The sequence below is a fragment of the Saccopteryx leptura genome, chromosome 2, assembly GCF_036850995.1.
Source record: "Saccopteryx leptura isolate mSacLep1 chromosome 2, mSacLep1_pri_phased_curated, whole genome shotgun sequence".
Classification (NCBI taxonomy): domain Eukaryota; kingdom Metazoa; phylum Chordata; class Mammalia; order Chiroptera; family Emballonuridae; genus Saccopteryx; species Saccopteryx leptura.
Window position 1 is genome coordinate 22,553,869 of NC_089504.1, and position 18,836 is coordinate 22,572,704.

Here is an 18,836-nt window from a genome sequence, read left to right on the forward strand (position 1 = left end):
TCTGTCAGGAAATGCTACCAAAACTTTTAGGAAGCATACACAAAAATAGTAAAACCTAGAACAGTACCATGTTTCACTGATTGTAAGGTATACTTCTTCACATTTTAACATTTCTGAAATTTGTCTCAAAATTCCTGGGGATTATGGTTTAATTGGTCACATGCTTTTTCTTTCTTTGTGGGATACACAATAATGATACGTCTTACAACCAGTGACTTTTCAGATGCAATGAAATACGGTAAAAATAACGCTGGGACATATTCTCTGTATAAGAAATTGCTGTAAGCCCTTTGCACGAATTAAGTCATTTATTTCCACAGCAAGCGTTAGGAACATTCTCTTTTTAGTATTCTAGAAGTCATGAAATTCATCAGGATGGGAAGAAATTCCATCTCAAGAACTAAAAGCTATGAACAATATTTACACTGTCAGAATAATATAAATGATGTTTTCGGTTTTGAATGTTCAGCGTTGACCTAAGGACAAAGCAGAAAAGGCAGTTTTGGCCACAAAAGAGAATGAAAATATTAACAACCTTAACTGTCATTAGGAAGATGGTAAGAAAAGGGAAGGGAGAACGGTGGAAGGAAGGGTGAGAACCCCAATATCTTCACGCTGAGGTTGAGAAAGCATATTTATTTTCCCTTTCACTATTTTTAAATTTTCTATTGATTACTTGTGTATTTTAAAAGCATAATAATAAAATATTAGAAGGGTAATAAAAATGAGGTAAATCATCACACACAACAACTCTAGATATTTCTAAAATTGATAAATCAAGAAAAAAATCAAGAAACAGAAGTATAAACAATTTGTTTAGAATTGTGGAAGAACTGAACAGAAAGGCTCAAAAGAAGTTTCCTTTGAGGAGTGGAATTATGAGGTGATGAGACTGAGGCGAGACTGTTATTGTTCAGCAATATTATTTTATTGATTGCCATATATACGTACTGCCTTGATAAAAATAAAGAAAATTGGAAAAGGCAATAAATACTATTGTTCTTGTCTAAGAAAGCAATCTTGTAGATGGCAAGGCAGTACTGAAGGATCAGCCTGATATGTGTATCATAACTGAAATCAATAAACCCACCAAGATCCATTCATCATTAAATCAGATTTACTTGATTGTAAGTCTGATCACTGTTCTCACATAAAATAAAGCTTAAAATTATCTTGTAGCCAGAGTAGCATAATTTATCATGTTTGCCATGTTACATAAATACTTCTTCTGGGTCTACTACACTCTTGGGAACACAAGCCATCAGTTAGATAGATGGGATTTGACTGGAAGAGAAGCTATTGCTGGGCCTAAAACCCAGTGGAGCACTCACACTCTGCCCATCCGGGCTGAGACCCAAGACGGTCAGGCAGGCAGGCGGTCAGTGAAGGGAGAAGAGAACCAGGCACGACAGGACACTAAAGCTAAGACTTCAGCGCTTTGACACCAACTTGTCTGCCCCGAGTCCTACATGCTTTCATCTTTTCAGACCACAGCGGATGAATACCAAGGCTAGAAAGTCAAAGTCAACGCCTTTTTGATTCTGAACTGCTTCCTGGCTTCCTAACAGTCTTAGTCAAATCCAAATTCACTGAAGGAAAATGACATTCAGAAGTTCACAGCTATTTGTTAGTCTGCTGTATTTAGGTACCTTTCTCATGTTTGGAAGTCTCAATTGTATTTAGGTGAATTTCTAAGTATATATAAATTGCTTCATTGTATAATAGAAAAATGCTTTTATTTTAAAGAAATAAAAGTTAATCAGGAAGACTTTTTTGTGAAGTATTAAAACAAATGATAGTAAAAAAAGATGTGCAAGCACTGAAGGAAAAGATAGGACTGACAATGTCTCAGAAAATTACGTAATTGCACAACAGAGAGCAATGACCTTGATTTTCTATTTCTGCCTTTCAGACAACTAGCAAACAATAATATTTTTAATTCTTAAAGATAGGCCACTAGTTGTCTGTGAAAACAAGCAATATTCCTATTTTTATATAACTACGCTCATGTTATTTTAGGCTGAGTAGAAAGTTGTTTCAAATGAATTATGATGCAGATTGGGCTGCCTGTAGCCTCTGCACATTTAATTTCTAGCTAAGAAAGACCTGCCTTTCATTTATCATGCTGGCTTAATTATTCATCTAACCACTTTTAGTCATATATCATCCTAGAAACAGCCTTAACAAATGTATTATCTAAAGGCAATCAATTTAGTCTCACAAAGTCATTCACAGTTAAATAGCATCTTGATTCCGCTTTTTTTTTTTAATTGGGTATGTTTTAAGAGGGCAAGTGTTAGAATTCTCTCCTGCCTGACCAGGCGGTGGCGCAGTAGATAGAGCGTCGGACTGGGATGCAGAGAACCCAGGATTGAGACCCCGAGGTCACCAGCTTGAGCGCGGCTCATCTGCTTTGAGCAAAGCTCACCAGCTTGGACCCAAGGTCGTTGGCTTGAGCAAGGGGTTATGTAACCCCACGGTCAGGGCACATATGAGAAAGCAATCAATGAACAACTAAGGTGTCACAACGAAAAACGATTGATGCTTTTCATCTCTCTCCGTTTCTGTCTGTCTGTCCCTGTCTATCCCTCTCTCTGTCTCTGTAAAAAACAAAACAAATTCTCTCCCACTAGTGTAGGCAGTATGAGAACAGGAGCCATGGTTTTGCCCTGTATGTTGCTGTACTCCGATAGCCAACTTGAACTTGGTGATTCATAGTCTTCCAATAGATATCTGTTGAATGAATGAAAGGTCATGGCATGCTTCAGTACTCTTAACACTGTTTTATCTTTTACAGAGAATTATAACTCTACTGCAGATATCTGTGTCCTGAAGACCTTTCAGTGTTGCCTAAACAGTGCTGTGCCTTTTGACAGAGAAAATAGGGTGGCATCAGAGATCCCAAGAGGCCACTCAGAGGTCATTAAGGTCTATACTTTCTAACTCCTATAACACCAGCCTGTTTCCTCCTCTCCAGTCCCTTTATTGGTGCCTTATTTGCACACTGCCTGCTATCTCCCATCTCGGTTTCTGTTAACACCTATAAAATGGCTCTTGTGTCCCAGTCTCTACGTTCCGACTGCTTCCAGTGTGGTATTCTAAGGTGATGAACTGTGTCCCCCTGCTCCCTCGCAGGGCATTTGTGAGATCACATGCACAGCCTTTCAAAAATTGCTCCAGCCCAACTTTCTAACAACAACTCTCCTGACTCTTTTGAAATCAACACTCAAATCCCCGCCTCCCTAAGAAGTCTGCATAGGTTCATGCCCTAGTATCTTTGCTCACGTTCTTCTGTCTACCTGAAATACCATTCCCTGTGTCCCACAAGGGTAAGTCAGCTGCTCCTCACTTATATCTCACTGCATTTTGTATATCTCTTTCTGTATATGTGGAGTTGTTGGTTTGCCTGTCTCCTTTTCTAAACAATGATATTCTGGGAGCAGGAAATTTGACATTCATCTTTGTATTTTCACCAGCCCTGTCATATAGTTGATCCTAAAAAAAAAAAAAAAAAGTCTGATAAACTGAAGTGAAAGTGATGTGTCCAGATACACAGTAGAAAAAGAGACTAAGACACATGCCCCCTCCTCCTGGTACAATAAATACTTCCATTAAACTCTGGGTCCTTTTAAAAATGATTCTCAGAAAAAAAATAGATGATTTCTTTGAAATACTCTAGCAGCCTCATATTTGGAGAAGTGATAGGCATGACCTGAAAATGAAAGGGGAAGGCGAAGCAATCAACGGTTCAGGCTGTTCCTACACCAAGACAAGTGGAGGTAGGGGCCACGGGGCAGAGCAGGGGCTCCATCCCTCTCGGTTAACAAGGAGACCAAATTTCTTCCCATTGCCACTCCAAGCAAACCATCTAGTTATTTTTGTGTCTCACTTCCCATGAGTAAAACAAAGAAAAGAACCTCTTTTCTTCATGGGATTCAGGCAGTGTTGATCCTAGAAATAAAAGTGCTAGGGAGATAATAGAGGACATTCTGTTTCTGTGTTTTTTTATTTATTTCAGCAGAAGAACTAAATAAAATCCCTATGACAGCATCCCATCATAGTCTTAAGGAGGAAAGTCACAGCATTGAAATACATAAGAATAATTCTCAAATTCTTTGTCCATAAAGTGTACTAGAAGACAATGTTAGTAAAATTTTACTTTCATACAAAAAAATCCCTCTATATTCAGTAATAACATTAACAATGTCATAATGCCCTCCTCATTCCACAACCAATTTTATTTATGCTTCACAGTCTATATTTTAAAAGTAACCACATTTAAAAAATATACAGAAAGGTATAAGAAATAACATTAAAGATGCTTACCATAGATCAGAGGCTTTTTATAAATTAGTTTAATCCTTTGTTAACCCTATAAAATAGAAACACTATTTTCTTCACTTCACAGACGAGAAAGCTAAGCCACAGAGAGGTTAAGTAATTTGCCAAAATCAACCAGAAAACGAGGAGCAGAGCTGGGATTTGAAACCAGGCAACTGTGTGTCCAGATTTCTATAATGAAGCCCTGGACTTATATTGCCTCTTGTCATTCAGCTTTACCAAGTGCATATTTTGTCATATTTTTTACATTTTTAAAAGAAAATGCTACAGATACAGTTCAAGTCTGCTGTGCACTCATTTCAATCCCCCTCCTCCCCAAAGGTAACCACAATAATATATTTGGGATATCTCTTTTCATTCCATGTTTCATAATTACTTATGTATGTTATATGTGTATAACATACAACAATACATAGTAATGTGTGTTTTTTCTTAAGTATAGTGTCTTAAATATTATTCTGCAACTTTGTTTTCAAGATTTATCTATGTTAATACATGCAAGTCTGGCTGATGCATATATTTCATTGAAAACTATTATATCACAATGTCTACTGGTAGACACTGAGGTTGTTTACTGATTTTTTTCCTTATATCACAAAGTTGCAATGTACAATATATATATATATATATATATTCCTTTCAGGAATATATATATATATATATAATTTCTCTAGGGCAGATGCCTAGAAATTAGATTCCTAGGTTGTAGGATATGTACATCTTAACTTTATTAGATATTATAAATTGCTCTCCAAAGTGGTTGTACCAATTTATATTCCCATCAGCATCTACTTATTTTTCCATACTTTCAACGACATTTAGGATAGTTAAAATTAGTAAGTTTTACCTTTCTGCTAGTATGTCATTGTTTTAATTTGCATTCCTCTGGTAATAATGAGGTTGAGCATTTTTCATATATTTAACTATATAGGTTTCTTCTTATTAGAAGGGCTTCTTTATTCCCTTTGCTCATTTCCATACCAGATTATTTGACCTTTTTCCCGCTGATCTGTGGCAGTTCTTTACATATTCCGTATGAGTATTTTTGGTTACGTCCTTGAAATAATCTCACAGATTGTTACTTATCTTTTAAGTTTATGATATCCCTAACCCAGCTAAGATTTTTATTTTAAGGCTGTCAGCATTTTCAATTTTTTCTTTTATGGTTTGTGCTTTTTGTGTCATATTTTAAAAACGCATCCTGACACTAAAGCCATTTTTGCAAGATTTCCATCAAACAGTTTTAAGTTTTATATTTCCACATTTAGATCTTCCAATGAGATTTAGTTCATGTTTGATGTGTGAGATAAAGATCTAATTTTGTTTTGTTCCACATGGGTGACTGACGGGTGAATGTTCAATATCATTCACTGACTGGTCTGTCCTTCTCCCACTGATTTGTATTGACATCTCTCTCACACAAAGTTCTCACATATGTGTGGGTATGTTTCTGGGCTCTCCAAAAATGTAGCATTGCTCTACTTATCCACATGTCAAACCATTCCATTTTAATTATTACAGCTTTATAATAAGGTTTATATAAGTTATATATATATGATGTTATATAAGTTATAGTGGGTTTTCATCATTGGTAAAACAGCGTTTGTAAAAACCTAGATAATTTGAAAATACATGACAAGAGTCAATTATTTTTCAACAGAATGACTGCATACCACATACCCTCTTCCCATGCCTCTGCCCCAGTGTAGAAAACAAGGCTAAAAACTACTTATTTTAAAGCTATTTTCTCAGAACTGCATTGTAGGAAGGAAGGGAACGCTCAGAAGCCGGGAGCTGGAGACGACCGTCCCCAGCTCCTTCAATGCGTCAATGACTACAGACTTTCTACCACACGTGGTAAAACCTAACATAGCCCCCACTGCCACTCCAAGGTCGGCTGGGGAGGAAGGGCTTTGCGACGACGCTCAGGGGAGAGAAGATCCTGTGACACTCCAAAGGAGAGTCAAGCAGAGAAATAAGGAGACCTTGTCACATTCAGCAGAGGTATGGAAGGTAGCCTCCAAAAGGCCATGGGAAAGGGTGCTGGCAGTGCGGATCTGAAAGGGTCACAGTGTTCAGTAACACGTTAAGGAGCCATACTTTCATCAAGGTGTTCACCTGCTGTCTCTGCCCACGCCATGCAGTCCATATCTTAAGGGGGGAGAACTGATTTCTCCACTGCCAATTAGGAGATGCAGAGGAATGAAACAAGCTTACTGCTGTTAGATGACGCTGCTAACATCAAGTAGTAAGTCCTGGAAACTCCTGGGACCAGGTACACCATCTTTCCCTCAGATATGTTCTCGTTGTCAATAATTAACCAACACAATAACCATATATGTGCACTATGTGCAAGACACTGGGACGGAAGAGAAGGGTGCTGCACAGAGCCAGGAAAGCCTCCCTCAGCTGACATCAACATGAATACGTTAGGTAAGCATCTCGTCTATTATATTAACTTTGTTCTAAGAGGCCTACTGAAGTAAAGCTCACTCCCCTTCACCAGACCTCACCAAACTTTCCACATGATCACCACTACCAAAAGCAACTCAAAGAAATTAGGGGAGGTAAAGAAAAATAAGACAATAAATGAAATATACGAGACAGTACAAAATGTCAATGTCCAGACTCCGAATATTCTCCTCATTTGGGCCACCTCCTGGTGATTCTGCTATTCAATCCCTCTTAGCAATATAAAAGCCCTCCACAAGAGGTGAAATTGAAAAATGGTAAAGAAATAAAATAGGTCATCATTTCACGAAATAGTAGTAGCATGTGAACTGATATGAAAAAAAGGTACACCTGGCCTGACCTGCGGTGGTGCAGGGGATAAAGCGTCGACCTGGAACGCTGAGGTTGCAGGTTCGAAACCCCGGGCTTGCCTGGTCAAGGCACAGATGGGAGTTGACGCTTCCTGCTCTTCCCCTACTTCTCTCTCACTCCTCTCTCTCTAAGAATGAATAAAATAAATAAAAGAAAAAGAATAAAGGTACACCTAAGGAAAAACTAGTAATTCAAAATTAACTTTTAATAAATACCCAATACAGTGGTAAAAAGATCCAACTAGGATTTCTCTTGTTTCCCAGAATGCCCTTAAAGCCCGGGGCTGGAAGCAAAGGCAGAAAGCACCTCCTTCCCCTACTCTAGGCTCAGAGAACACGTTACAGAGACATCCTCACAAGGGGCGCACTTCAGTAGAAACTCCCACTGGGAAGGGAGGGAAGGTGCAGCGTGCAGAGGAGTGATCCCGACCACCCCATGGGTTGCTCGCACAGTTTGAACAGCAAGATACTACACAGTAAGGGGCATCACGATGGCACCAGTGGTTACTTACCAAGGGGATGTAATTTGTTTCAGCTGAAAATGCAAACCTAGTGGCAAAAAGGAAATTATATTCTTTTTCATGCAACACTTAGGAGAGGTTAATATCTTGCCTTGGTTCAAAGGTTCTGTTCCTCCAGGTTCTTGGTTTAAAATAACGAAAGCCCAGTCTAGCTAGCTCAGGCAGAACAGGGATATAATAAAGGCCACAGAATTTCCTGGAACATCACTAAATCAGGCTGGGAGGTGTCTACAAATAATGTCCTGACCGCACCACAGATTTGCTCTGGTGGGAACAACCCAGACACCAAAGTTCCAGCTTGGACCTTGAACTCTGGAATGCTCTGCTGGCTGTTGCTAAACTGACTGTATCTGTCCAAACAGATTCTTCCAGATCCTTCTGATTAGTCTGATGTGAGTGTATCTGACTGGCAAAGCCTAAGGTCACAGGACTGTCCTTACTGAAATAGAAGCTTGGGGAGCAAGTTTCTGGCCCCTCCACTGGGGAAGTGCCATTGCACACACGAGGGAATTCTCTCACACAGGAAGTGTTCAAAGTTACTGGGTACCCAGATGAAATGCACCCCAGAATGTGGATCCTGCATTCCCCAGATCACTGTTTCTCAACCCATGATGCAACAGAGATTTAAATATATGACAAACATCCAAATTAAAAATCTCAAAAATCAATGGAATCTAAGCTAGTAAGAGATAGTCAATAATCCTTCTAATAATTTATGTCTTCTTTACTCATTAAATCTGCTAAGATTTGGATTGAGCAGTATGACAGAACTGATGCGAAAACTAATAAGTTTATCCACACTTTGATTAAAATTTTGTAACTTTGTAAGTTTAGTTCCCAATAGAAATAGGGATGATTTTCCACTAGGGATACAGAATTTAAATGGCATCTGTAAAACAAAACAAAATGGAATCATCTTTCTTTGTTTCCAGCTCACTCAATAGTCATTTGTCAAATAATTTATTTTAAAAATATTAAGCAAAGATACATGGTATTCCTACAATGATCTTATAAAGACTCAAGCCTATACAACATCCATTTCAAATGTACCTAGGTTTCCTCTCAGCTGGTTTTTTCAGAACCTCTCTTCTTTAATTAGTCCCAATTAATGCTTTATACATTTACTGTGTAAGGTCCATCTGTACATATTTATTCACATATATTTGCATGTGCTGGATTCTAATTTTTAAAAAATCTTTGTTTAGAATAAAGACTATAAATAAATATACAAAAACAAATACTTTTATAGCACAACATATTTATTTATTTACTATAAATAAATGTGCAAAAACAAATAAATAAACCTTTTATAGCACAAAGCCTAGTTTAAGCTATATGGAACAAGGTAAATTATAAGTAGCTTTCTATATCTTTCCCAATAGAAAAATGTCAGATTCCCACTGATGTTCCCAACCCAAATAGTGTTTCTCTAAAGCTAATAACATCTTAGCAATATAATATCCTTCCACAGAACAATGGATCAAAATATCAGGATCATTCCTTGGGAAATTCCTATCACCAGTTCTTCATACTGTTTTGTTTTTGTTTTTTTGGAGGTTTCAACTCCAATCTAAACTAACCCTCCCTGCGAGAGTACAGCCAAATCATAGTTTATGACTGTAGATGTTATGTGCATCTTCGGCCATGTTTACTTTATACAGCTAACATAAAAAAGTGAAATCTCATTGAAAGAAGGAAAAAAAAACTAAGAAAATATCTATAGAACAATAAACAGATTAAAATGCTTTTTCCTATAGGCTAAATTTATTTTCCAAAATAATTATATACTAAGATACTCATATTTGGTTTGGTAAAGAGCCTCAATGTCTCATTACTATCCTCTAGATGCAAATAAATCCTGCCTCTTGCTTTGCAGCGGTGAGTTAGTAGAAAGGTGAGCAATACAAATAACAGTCTTACTGTGCTGTTTTAGTACAATGACCCACTTTGCAAAATACAATTCTATTCTCAAATACAAATTAAGTGAGAATCCAGAAAACTCCATCAGGCTGTTTCCTATTTTATAAGAAAAAAAAGGGGGGGGGGATGATGGTGGTGGGGAGATAGAAACAAAGAATCCAGATTTCACAACTATTTGAGTGCAAAGTACTACTTATATCCTACATGTATCAAGAGTCAGATTTCCCAGTACTAAGACTTTCTCAGCCTAATAAATATAACATTGTACCTAATGATGTGAAGATTAACCAAAGACCATGTTGTTATTAAAGACTGAAGTAAAAATTAAAAAAAAAAAAAAGAATGAAAGAAAGGAAGGAGAGAGGGAGGGAGGGAGGGAGAGAAGGAAGGAGGCAGGAGGGAGAAAGAGAGAACTCATGGAATGGGAGGAAATATTTACAAATCATGTATCTGATAATGGGACTTCTCAGAATGTATAAAGAGCTCTTACAACTCACCAATAAAAAGACAAATCTAATTAGAAAATGGGCAAAGGGGCTGAATTTCACAGAAGATATACAAATGGCCAATAACCACATGAAAAAAAGTTCAACGTAATCAGTTGTTAGGGTAATGCAAAGCAAAACCACAATGAGATACTAAGCATAGCAAATAGAATATAATTTTTTAAAAATAGAAAATAAGTTTCGGTGAGCATGTGAAGAAACAGGAACCTTTCACATTGCTGGTGAGATTGTAAAATGGTGGAGATATTTTGGAAAACAATTTGGCAGCTTTTCAAAAAGTTAAATATACAGTTACCATATTACCCAGCAGTTCCATTTCCACATAGTTGCCCAAGTGAAATAATAATACATGTGCACACAAAAACTTGTACACAAATGTTATTACCAGCCTAATAGGTGATGGACGTTTAGGTGAAACCACCTAAACGTCCATCAACTGATGAAAGAAAAACAAATATGGTCCTAGCCATACAATGAAATACTATTTGACAATAAAAAGGAAAGAAATACTGATATTTGCTATAATAAAGTTTAATCTTTAAAAAAGTACGCTAAGTGCAAGAAGGTTGTCACAAGTGGCTACGTAATATGACTCTACAAGAGATGTGCAGCATAGGCAAATCCACAGAGACAGAAAGTGGGTTAGTGGTTGACAGGGGCTGGGAGGAAGGAAACACTGTCTGCTAATGCCTATGGGGTTTCTTTCTGGAGTGATGAAAATGTTTTGAAATTAGATCGTGATGCCCTGGCCAGGTAGCTCGTTTGGTTGGAGCATTGTCCCAAAGCTCAGAGGTTGCCGGTTTGATCCCTGGTCAGGGCACAGAGAACAGCTTGATGTTCCCGTCTCTCTCTCTCTTTCCCTTCTTCTCTCACTAAAATCAATCAATAAAATTTTTAAAAATTAGATAGTGTGATGGATGCACAAGTCTGTGAATAGGAAAACCACTGAATTGTACACTTTAAAATAGTGAACTTTACGGCACGTGAATTATATCTCAAGAAAGTTACTATTTTAAAATAAAAAATAAACTGAAAAGCATAATTTCAAATCAAGATATAAATATTTTCAACTGTATATTATAATACCATGACTATTTTAGGAAAATCATAAATCAACGATTTCATTTGGGGATCTTAAGGTTGACACCAACATTGGGAAAGCATTTTGTAAAGCAACTTAATTCTTGGAAGTTATAGTGTAAAGGCACAGGTATCCCAGGCTTCTAGGAAGCTTGACCCAAAATACATGACTTTCTCAAGAGGAACTAAAATAAAACCAAAACGTGCCACAAATTTCTTTCTATAGCCTCTGCATGTCTGTTCATCCTTATCCACATTTCTAACTCTGGCGGATTAGATTTAAATCATGAACTTATAGGCCTGACATCCAAAAGCCCTTCATATAATAATAACCCAGATTAAGTAAGTATTGAATGTCAAAATTACAGAACATTAGATGTTAGAATTACAAATAATTATTTTCCTCTCCTCTTAATCCATTCTAGTCAGATACATGTATTGCAGAAAAGCAAGCTATCTGATTCTTTTATATTTTGAGAGAAGAGATCAAATACTTCTTCTAGAAATGCTTGCTGTGCCTGACCTGTGGTGGCACAGTGGATAGAGCGTCGAATTGGAACGCTGAGGTCATAGGTTCAAAACCTCACGCTTGGCTAGTGAAGGCACCTATGAGAAGCAGCTACTATGAGTTGATGCTTCCCACTCCTTTCCCTCCCTCTCTTTCTCTCTAAAACCAATAAATAAAATCTTTTTTTAAAAAAATGCTTGTATTTTTTTAAACTTGTTTTAAACTGCCACACCAACTAAAGTAAATAGAAATGTCAAGTTGGTTCAGACAAATAAATAACAATAGAAAAACATTAGGTCTATTGTCATTGTATACCTAACCCAACATCATTTTGGCTTCATACAGCAACCAAATGCCTTGATATTAATAAGACAGAATAACTTTTTCAAAAGTAACTTAACTATATAAAAATTCAGCTTAAGATCAGATACAGACCTCAAATCTAACCAGGAGTTATCACTGGCACAATCCTATCGCTGTCCTCTCAGCACTGAGGTACAGCAACTAGACGAGTGACCTTATTCAGAATTTCCTTTACAGCATTCCCTGCATGTACTCCATTTCATTATTCCTATCTTTCTGAGACTAACAGAGGCCTGAATTCCAGCAAGCCGAGCCTATGGTGTCAGAAGTGCCGAGGGCGCAGAATCCTGACGTACGTGGAGGAGGGACTCACTGTCCCCTCACGTGCCATACCTGGTATGCACTGTGCCATGGCCTCAGTGGTGATGGCTGGAGCCACCTGGGGCTGCTGCTGACTGGAGCTCACTTCTGGCTCTGTGTTAACGGAGGGAGAAAGAGCCACCTCACAGGAGGAGACCTGGCTGGGCAGATGGGACAGGAACTCTTCAGAAGCAACCTGCTCATCCTGTCCGGGCAGCTGCAGGGCAGACAAAGGGATGCTGATCTGTTTGTTGGGATGGGATGTGCTCACAGGCACCTGCATGGTCACCTGCTGGCTGGTGCCATGGACACCAGAGGGTCCTCTGTTTGGTGAAGCCAGAGATGCCCTGGCAGTCTTCTGGACGATTTGTCTGGACATCACAGAGGGAGACGCAGACACACCATGTGGGTCTAGATCTGCGCTGATGGCAGATGTGACATGGGGAATTAGCTTAGCAGACCCTACACAGGAGGGACCAGCATGAGTCTGAGGCTTGGGTTTCGCCATCTGTGTCAATGACAGGGCTGGTCCATCTACCCCTCCAGTCAGCTCTGCATTTGCCACAATGTAATAATCTTCGGGAATCTCCTGTTTGATTTTCTTGATGATAACGTCATTGCTGCATTCATCAACCATCTGAGCCTGGGAGCTTGAATGGAGAGAAGACGGGATTATTCCAGGCCTTTTTCGAGCAATGCTTTGAGGCCTTTGGGTTTGGGGTTCGAAGTCACTATCTTCATCTGTAACAGAAGACTCACAAACCATGTCAAACAGGGTGTTTTCATCTTCGTATTCTTCAACAGCTTCGTCCAGTTCAGAGGGCTCACTGCAGTAAGAGAAGTCACAAGAGTCTCTGGTCCGATTACAGTCTAGCTTCGTTTTCATTGGTCTCCCAGGGTACCTTTCCACTGGGCTAGTTTGGGTCTCAGAGGGCACTCCGATGATACTGGGACTATCAGAGTTAAAACTTCTGTTATCCTGGAAACAGACCCTTTCTTGGGACCCGGCTCTGCACGTCGCCGTCAGCGGCCAGTGGTAAGCATGGCCAGCACTGCAGCCCCACATTGCTGTCAGGTTACCATGGGAACCTTCCGAGAGCAAGTGTTTCAGGTTAGGAATGAGGCTGCAAATAGTCCCGTGGCTGTGGGCCCAGCTGACCAGTTTGGACAGATTCTCGGATGAGGTATGAAGGCAATCCTCCATGTTACAGGATCAGCAGTGTCTTTCCTAAAGGGAAATAATCAAAATAAGAAGCCATTATTAACCCAAGATATCCCCATATCTCAATTACTTCAATTTCCTTGTAGCATAAAAAAGAAATGCACTTGAAGACTGTATCCAGTTAATATCACTGCCTATGGGCAGGGACTAGAAAATAACAGCAAAAAGTGTGTTTGTGAGGTTTGAGAAATGTTTTATTAGTTTCCTTTATTGTCATGATAATACCTGCATGACAAAAAGAAAGAGGGAAAAAGAAAAAAAATTAACCAGTAAAAAAGTGTGATTTTTCATGGTACATTTTACTTCCAAAGTCACAGAGAAGTTCAGTCAGCCTCTTAATAATAAACTGTAGGTTTTTTGTTTTGTTTTGTTTTGTATTTTTCTGAACTTGGAAATAGGGAGGCAGTCAGACAGACTCCCGCATGCGCCCGACCGGAATCCACCCGGCACGCCCACCAGGGGGCGATGCTCTGCCCATCACTCTGCTGCAACCAGGGCCATTCTAGCGCCTGAGGCAGAGGCCACAGAGCCATCCTCAGTGCCCAGGCCAACTTTGCTCCAATGAAGCCTTGGCTGCGGGAGGGGAAGAGAGAGACAGAGAGGAAGGAGAGGGAGAGGGGTGGAGAAGCAGATGGGCGCTTCTCCTGTGTGCCCTGGCCGGGAATCAAACCCAGGACTCCTGCATGCCAGGCCGATGCTCTACCACTGAGCCAACCGGCCAGGGCCAATAAACTGTAGATTTAATTAACCAAGAAGATGCACTAACGACTTCGCCATGTACCATCAGAAACTTCCTCACTAGAGGCAGACCCTAACAGAGTCTTAGATCAGTTCTAGGATGAATGTCAGAGAAGGGAAGTCAATTTGTCAATCCTCTGCTGGGCACCCTAAAACCAATGACACAACTAGGCGTCTGAGAGGAGAATGCGGGTCTAAATGTAGAAAGTGGGGAATACAACTCTCGAGCAGAGAAGGAAGAGCAGATCGGGAGGAGGGCCCCTGCCGGGGTTGGGGTGCAAGCAGGACAGGTAGGCTGGGTGCCAGTACTCCAACCAAATCTTAGCCTGCGGTCTGAAATTCCTGAAATACTGCCTTTTGTCTCACAATGAGAGGTAAAATATATGTCTGGTCTATTCCACCAACTGAGGTTCCTATACAAAGAATAACCAACTACCAATTAGGAATAAATCATTCTTTACTGAATGGAGGTCAAAAGCAATCCCTTGTGATGGGCTGACCGCGTAAGAGTAAGGACAACGTGATGCTGGACAGGACAAACGAATGGGGCACACAGAGCCTGCCTGTGAGTGGAGAGATCACAGAAGGCTCTGCCAAAAGGGGGGTCCTGGGAGGTCGGGCAGGGAGAGACAAGGATCTTGATGTGTGGTCATCCACAGCTCTGGGTGATAAGAGGTGCCTTACCCTGTAAGAAGGTAGACTCTGCCCTAAGGTGCCAAGATCTAACTACAACACCAGGTGACCTGAGCCTCCCCAGTCCCCACCCTTCCTTTATGGCATCCCATCAGCAGTATTAGGTAAATTCACATACTTTAACATGCCGTGAGGCCTCTATGATGTGGCCATGGCCACGGTCAATCTCTCAAGCCTCATTTCCTACTAGTGTGGTCTTTTCCCCCATTGCTTGTGGTCTCCTCTTCTTTTTCTTTTTCTTTTTTTTTTTTTGTATTCTTCTGAAGTCAGAAGCAGGGAGACAGAGAGACTCCTGCATGCGCCCAACCAGGATCCACCTGGCATGCCCACCAGAGGGCAATGCTCAGCCTCTCTGGGACGTTACTCCGTTGCAACTAGAGCTATTTTAGTGCCAGAAGTGGAGGCCATGGAGCCATCCTCAACACCTGGGCCAATTTTGCTCCAATGGAGCCTCGGCTGCAGGAGGGTAAGAGAGCTAGAGAGAAGGGAGAAGGGAAAGGGTGGAGAAGCAGATGAGTGCTTCTCCTGTGTGCCCTGGCTGGGAATTGAACCCGGTATTTCCACACACCGGGTCGACTCTCTACCACTGAGCCAACCGGCCAAGGCCTGTGGTCTCTTCTTTAAACAGTTTCTCACTTCCTCTGGGCCTCTAACAACATGTTCTTTGGCTTGATATACAATGCTGTTGTTTCTTCACCTGAAAAAAAACAAAACCCTTCAAGACTGAACTTGGGACTGTCTCCTATTGAAGTCTTTCCAGACCCTCTTCCAGCCTAAATGTTTATCTAGATTCTCTTCACCTGTACTTCCCAGCTCCAGGGACTCTGCCTCTGCTGTACCGACATCACTGAGCTCCTTGTTGGTCTCCCAGAACAGACTGCGATTCCCTCAGGACAGAGACTATGGTATACTTATTCGTTCACCAGTGAGGACCTACTTGTGAATACAGAAATTCCTAAGACATGGTCCTGCTCTTGAGATCTTACAATCTTTTGTTGGTGCTGAATAAATGAATGAGTGAATGAACATACAAATACTGGCAGCACCGCCAATACTCACAAGCTGAACATGTAAAACTTCCAAATGAGAAACACGAAGTTTCCTCCAACCACTTTTCTTGTAATTATTTAAGGGATTAGGGGATTTTCTCCCTAATGGTGTAAACACAGCTGTCCTGTCTGTGTAGGGGAGTAACACATGAGCAACCGGACTGAATGAAGCAACACAGTAAAGGGAAAGCACAGTTGACTGGTATGGGATTCGGACAAGTCACTATTTATCTCTAAGTGGGGTGGCCACAGGACACAGTCCTGACCACTGATATGTAAGGGAGTCATTCAGTGAGGCTTCTCAGAAAGCCCTTTACAACATATACTTGTTTGGTTTTTACTTTCTGTCCTCTTTCTTTCTGCCTGGAACCTCTTTCTTTTCTGCCTAGAGCAGAGGCCCACGTAGGAGCACAAAATGAGAACTTAAGAGTGGGAGAGAGTAGCCAGAAGGATCCTGGAGTCACTGCATCAGCTCTGAATGGCCTCCAATTCCTTGCTGCATAGGGATCAATGAACCCTGACTTTGCATAAGCCACTGATGTTGGAGTATTCTCTTACCTAGAGCTGACCGAAATTACTAATTGACATGCACAAAAATAATCCATTCATCTCTGGTGTTTGAAACCTTAGAGCAGAATCTTTCCTTTTCTCTGCACTATATCCCAGTACAACTGTTTCTTAGACTGGACTCCACAAATTCTTGGGAGGTCTGTTAAGTCTATGTAAAAATGCTTGTAACTGCCTTTACTTGATTGTAATAAAAATATAATTAGAGAGATGACGTCAGAGTAATGGCGCAGTAGGAAGCGATACCAATAAATCTCCCTCAAAACTCAACAAGATCTTCAACCAGAAACAGAAAAACCTATCCTTGGAGCCTTCAGATGTTTCGCAATACACCCGAAGGTATGGTCGAGCGAAAAATTGGCTAAATATATAATCAAACCCCGAAGGAAATAGGGAGTAAGAAATGCTCCGCCTTCCTCACTACCCTAAATAGGGCTGCTTTCACTGGGAACTGAGAGTTTAGAAACTAAGGCGGGCAAAGGGGGTGAATAGATCCAGGCCGTGGCACAAACGGCTGAACCGGCTGTGGCACGAAGATCCAAGCCCAGGAAAAACTGTTCCTGTGGCAACCCAGTCAATACAAGCTAACACTCGCGCCAAACCCAGATAAAGAAAGACAAGTTGGGCAGCCATTTTCCCCGATCTCCTGGTCGGCGCACAGATAGTGGGCGAGAGATTCCTTCGAAAGCCCCGGGAGTGGGCGCCCATGTTATCCCACAGAGGGGCAGAGTCAGGGGCCTTGGTGTGGGCCAAAAGTGGAATCTCCAGGCTGCCCCAGTGCCCTGAAAAAGCCACGCACAGGGAGGGAGGGAGAGCCAATTCCATCGCTGGAACTTTTCCGTGCGGGCAGGGGTTTCACTCAGAGGGTGAGACTGCCGGCCTGATATCCTGTTCTGCGCACAGATAGTGAGCGAGAGTTTCCTCCAAGTGCCCCGGGAGTGGTCGCCCGCCCGTGTTACCAGACAGAGTGGCAGAGCCAGAGGTCTTTGAGTGGGCGGAAGCCCCGCCTGATTATGCTAGCTGCTCTGACTGACTGAGCCTTACCCAGAGCCCTGTGCTGAGTGGGAATAGAGTGGGGAGATGGCAGCTCTTTGAGCCTCTTACTATTCAGGCAGAGGCAGCAGCAACCGCATAGCTGGATTATCAGGCTACTAATTGAGGAAGGAAAGACTAGGAGAAAGGCTCCAGGAACATGGACTCTCTCACTGTCGGAGCCTATAAATGCTAATGAGCCTCCACTGCCAACGAGACTGAAGCACAATACATGACATCGCCATAGAGACTTATCAACTGCAAACCTCTACCTGAGCGTGCCAAAGGGGCAGAACCCGGGGTACAGAGTCACCGACCAGGAAGAGGGAGAGAAAAGAAAAAGCAAGAAGATAACCTCTCAAAATCAAGAATAATCCGCAGACTTTATAACCTATCCCATTTTATTATATTTGTTCGTTTGTTTCTCTTATCTTCCTTCTTGATTTTTTTTTTTCTCCTCCTCCAATTTGGTCATTTAACTCTCGGCCGGTCTTACTCTCTCCTCTCCTTGAACTACACTACCCATAAGTGTTACATCTCCCATTATCTTTTCTTTCCTCTTCCTTTCTCTCTATGAGGGTTGCACTCCAAAACCCTTATTAACTCTCTCTCCTCTTTTTTCTTCTTTTAGTGGTTCCCTCTTTTTTTCTCTCTCTCTCTTTCTTTTCTCCCTCTATATTAGTTTCTTCTTTTCTTCTTTACGTCTCCTCTCATTCAAACCTCAATAATGAACAAATTATCTTATCTGGGACTCAAACTTATGTTTGTGGCATTTTGGGGTTTTTTTACTTCACTTTTTAAACTCACCAGCAGTGCTTCCATCCCTGGCTCTCCATTTTATCTAGTTCTTGTTCCACTAAATACAATAGTAATTTTTTAATTTGTCCCCCCATTTTCTTGTTTCCCTCTTATTCCTCCCATCATAACTCTTAGTCAAACAACACCTAAAAGCAAATCATTTTATTCTTGACCCAAACTTTTTCCTTATTTGCTTTATGTGGGTCCATACCCCCCCTTTTTTTTCTTTTTGCCCCTTTATTACTTCTTCCCAGTTCAGGCCCTCCATTACAGGCATTGTTTGTTCTATTTAGTACAATATAATTCACAGTTCACCACAAGATTTTCTCAAGAAAGAGAGAGGAGAGAAAAAAAGGAGGGGGGGGGAATAATTTCC

At 40.8% G+C, this 18,836-nt stretch overlaps 1 protein-coding gene across 4 annotated transcripts in view; it reads right to left on the reverse strand.

Annotated features, from left to right (window-relative positions):
* The window catches only part of KIAA1958 (KIAA1958 ortholog), a 163,853-nt gene that overhangs the window by 65,765 nt on the left and 79,252 nt on the right, over positions 1–18,836 (reverse strand). For all 4 annotated transcript variants that reach the window (XM_066367418.1, XM_066367417.1, XM_066367419.1 and 1 more), the window contains exon 2: positions 12,395–13,589. In XM_066367418.1, coding sequence (XP_066223515.1) covers positions 12,395–13,565 — 1,171 coding nt within the window. In that variant the 5' untranslated portion in view covers positions 13,566–13,589. The remainder of the gene's footprint in view (positions 1–12,394; positions 13,590–18,836) is intronic.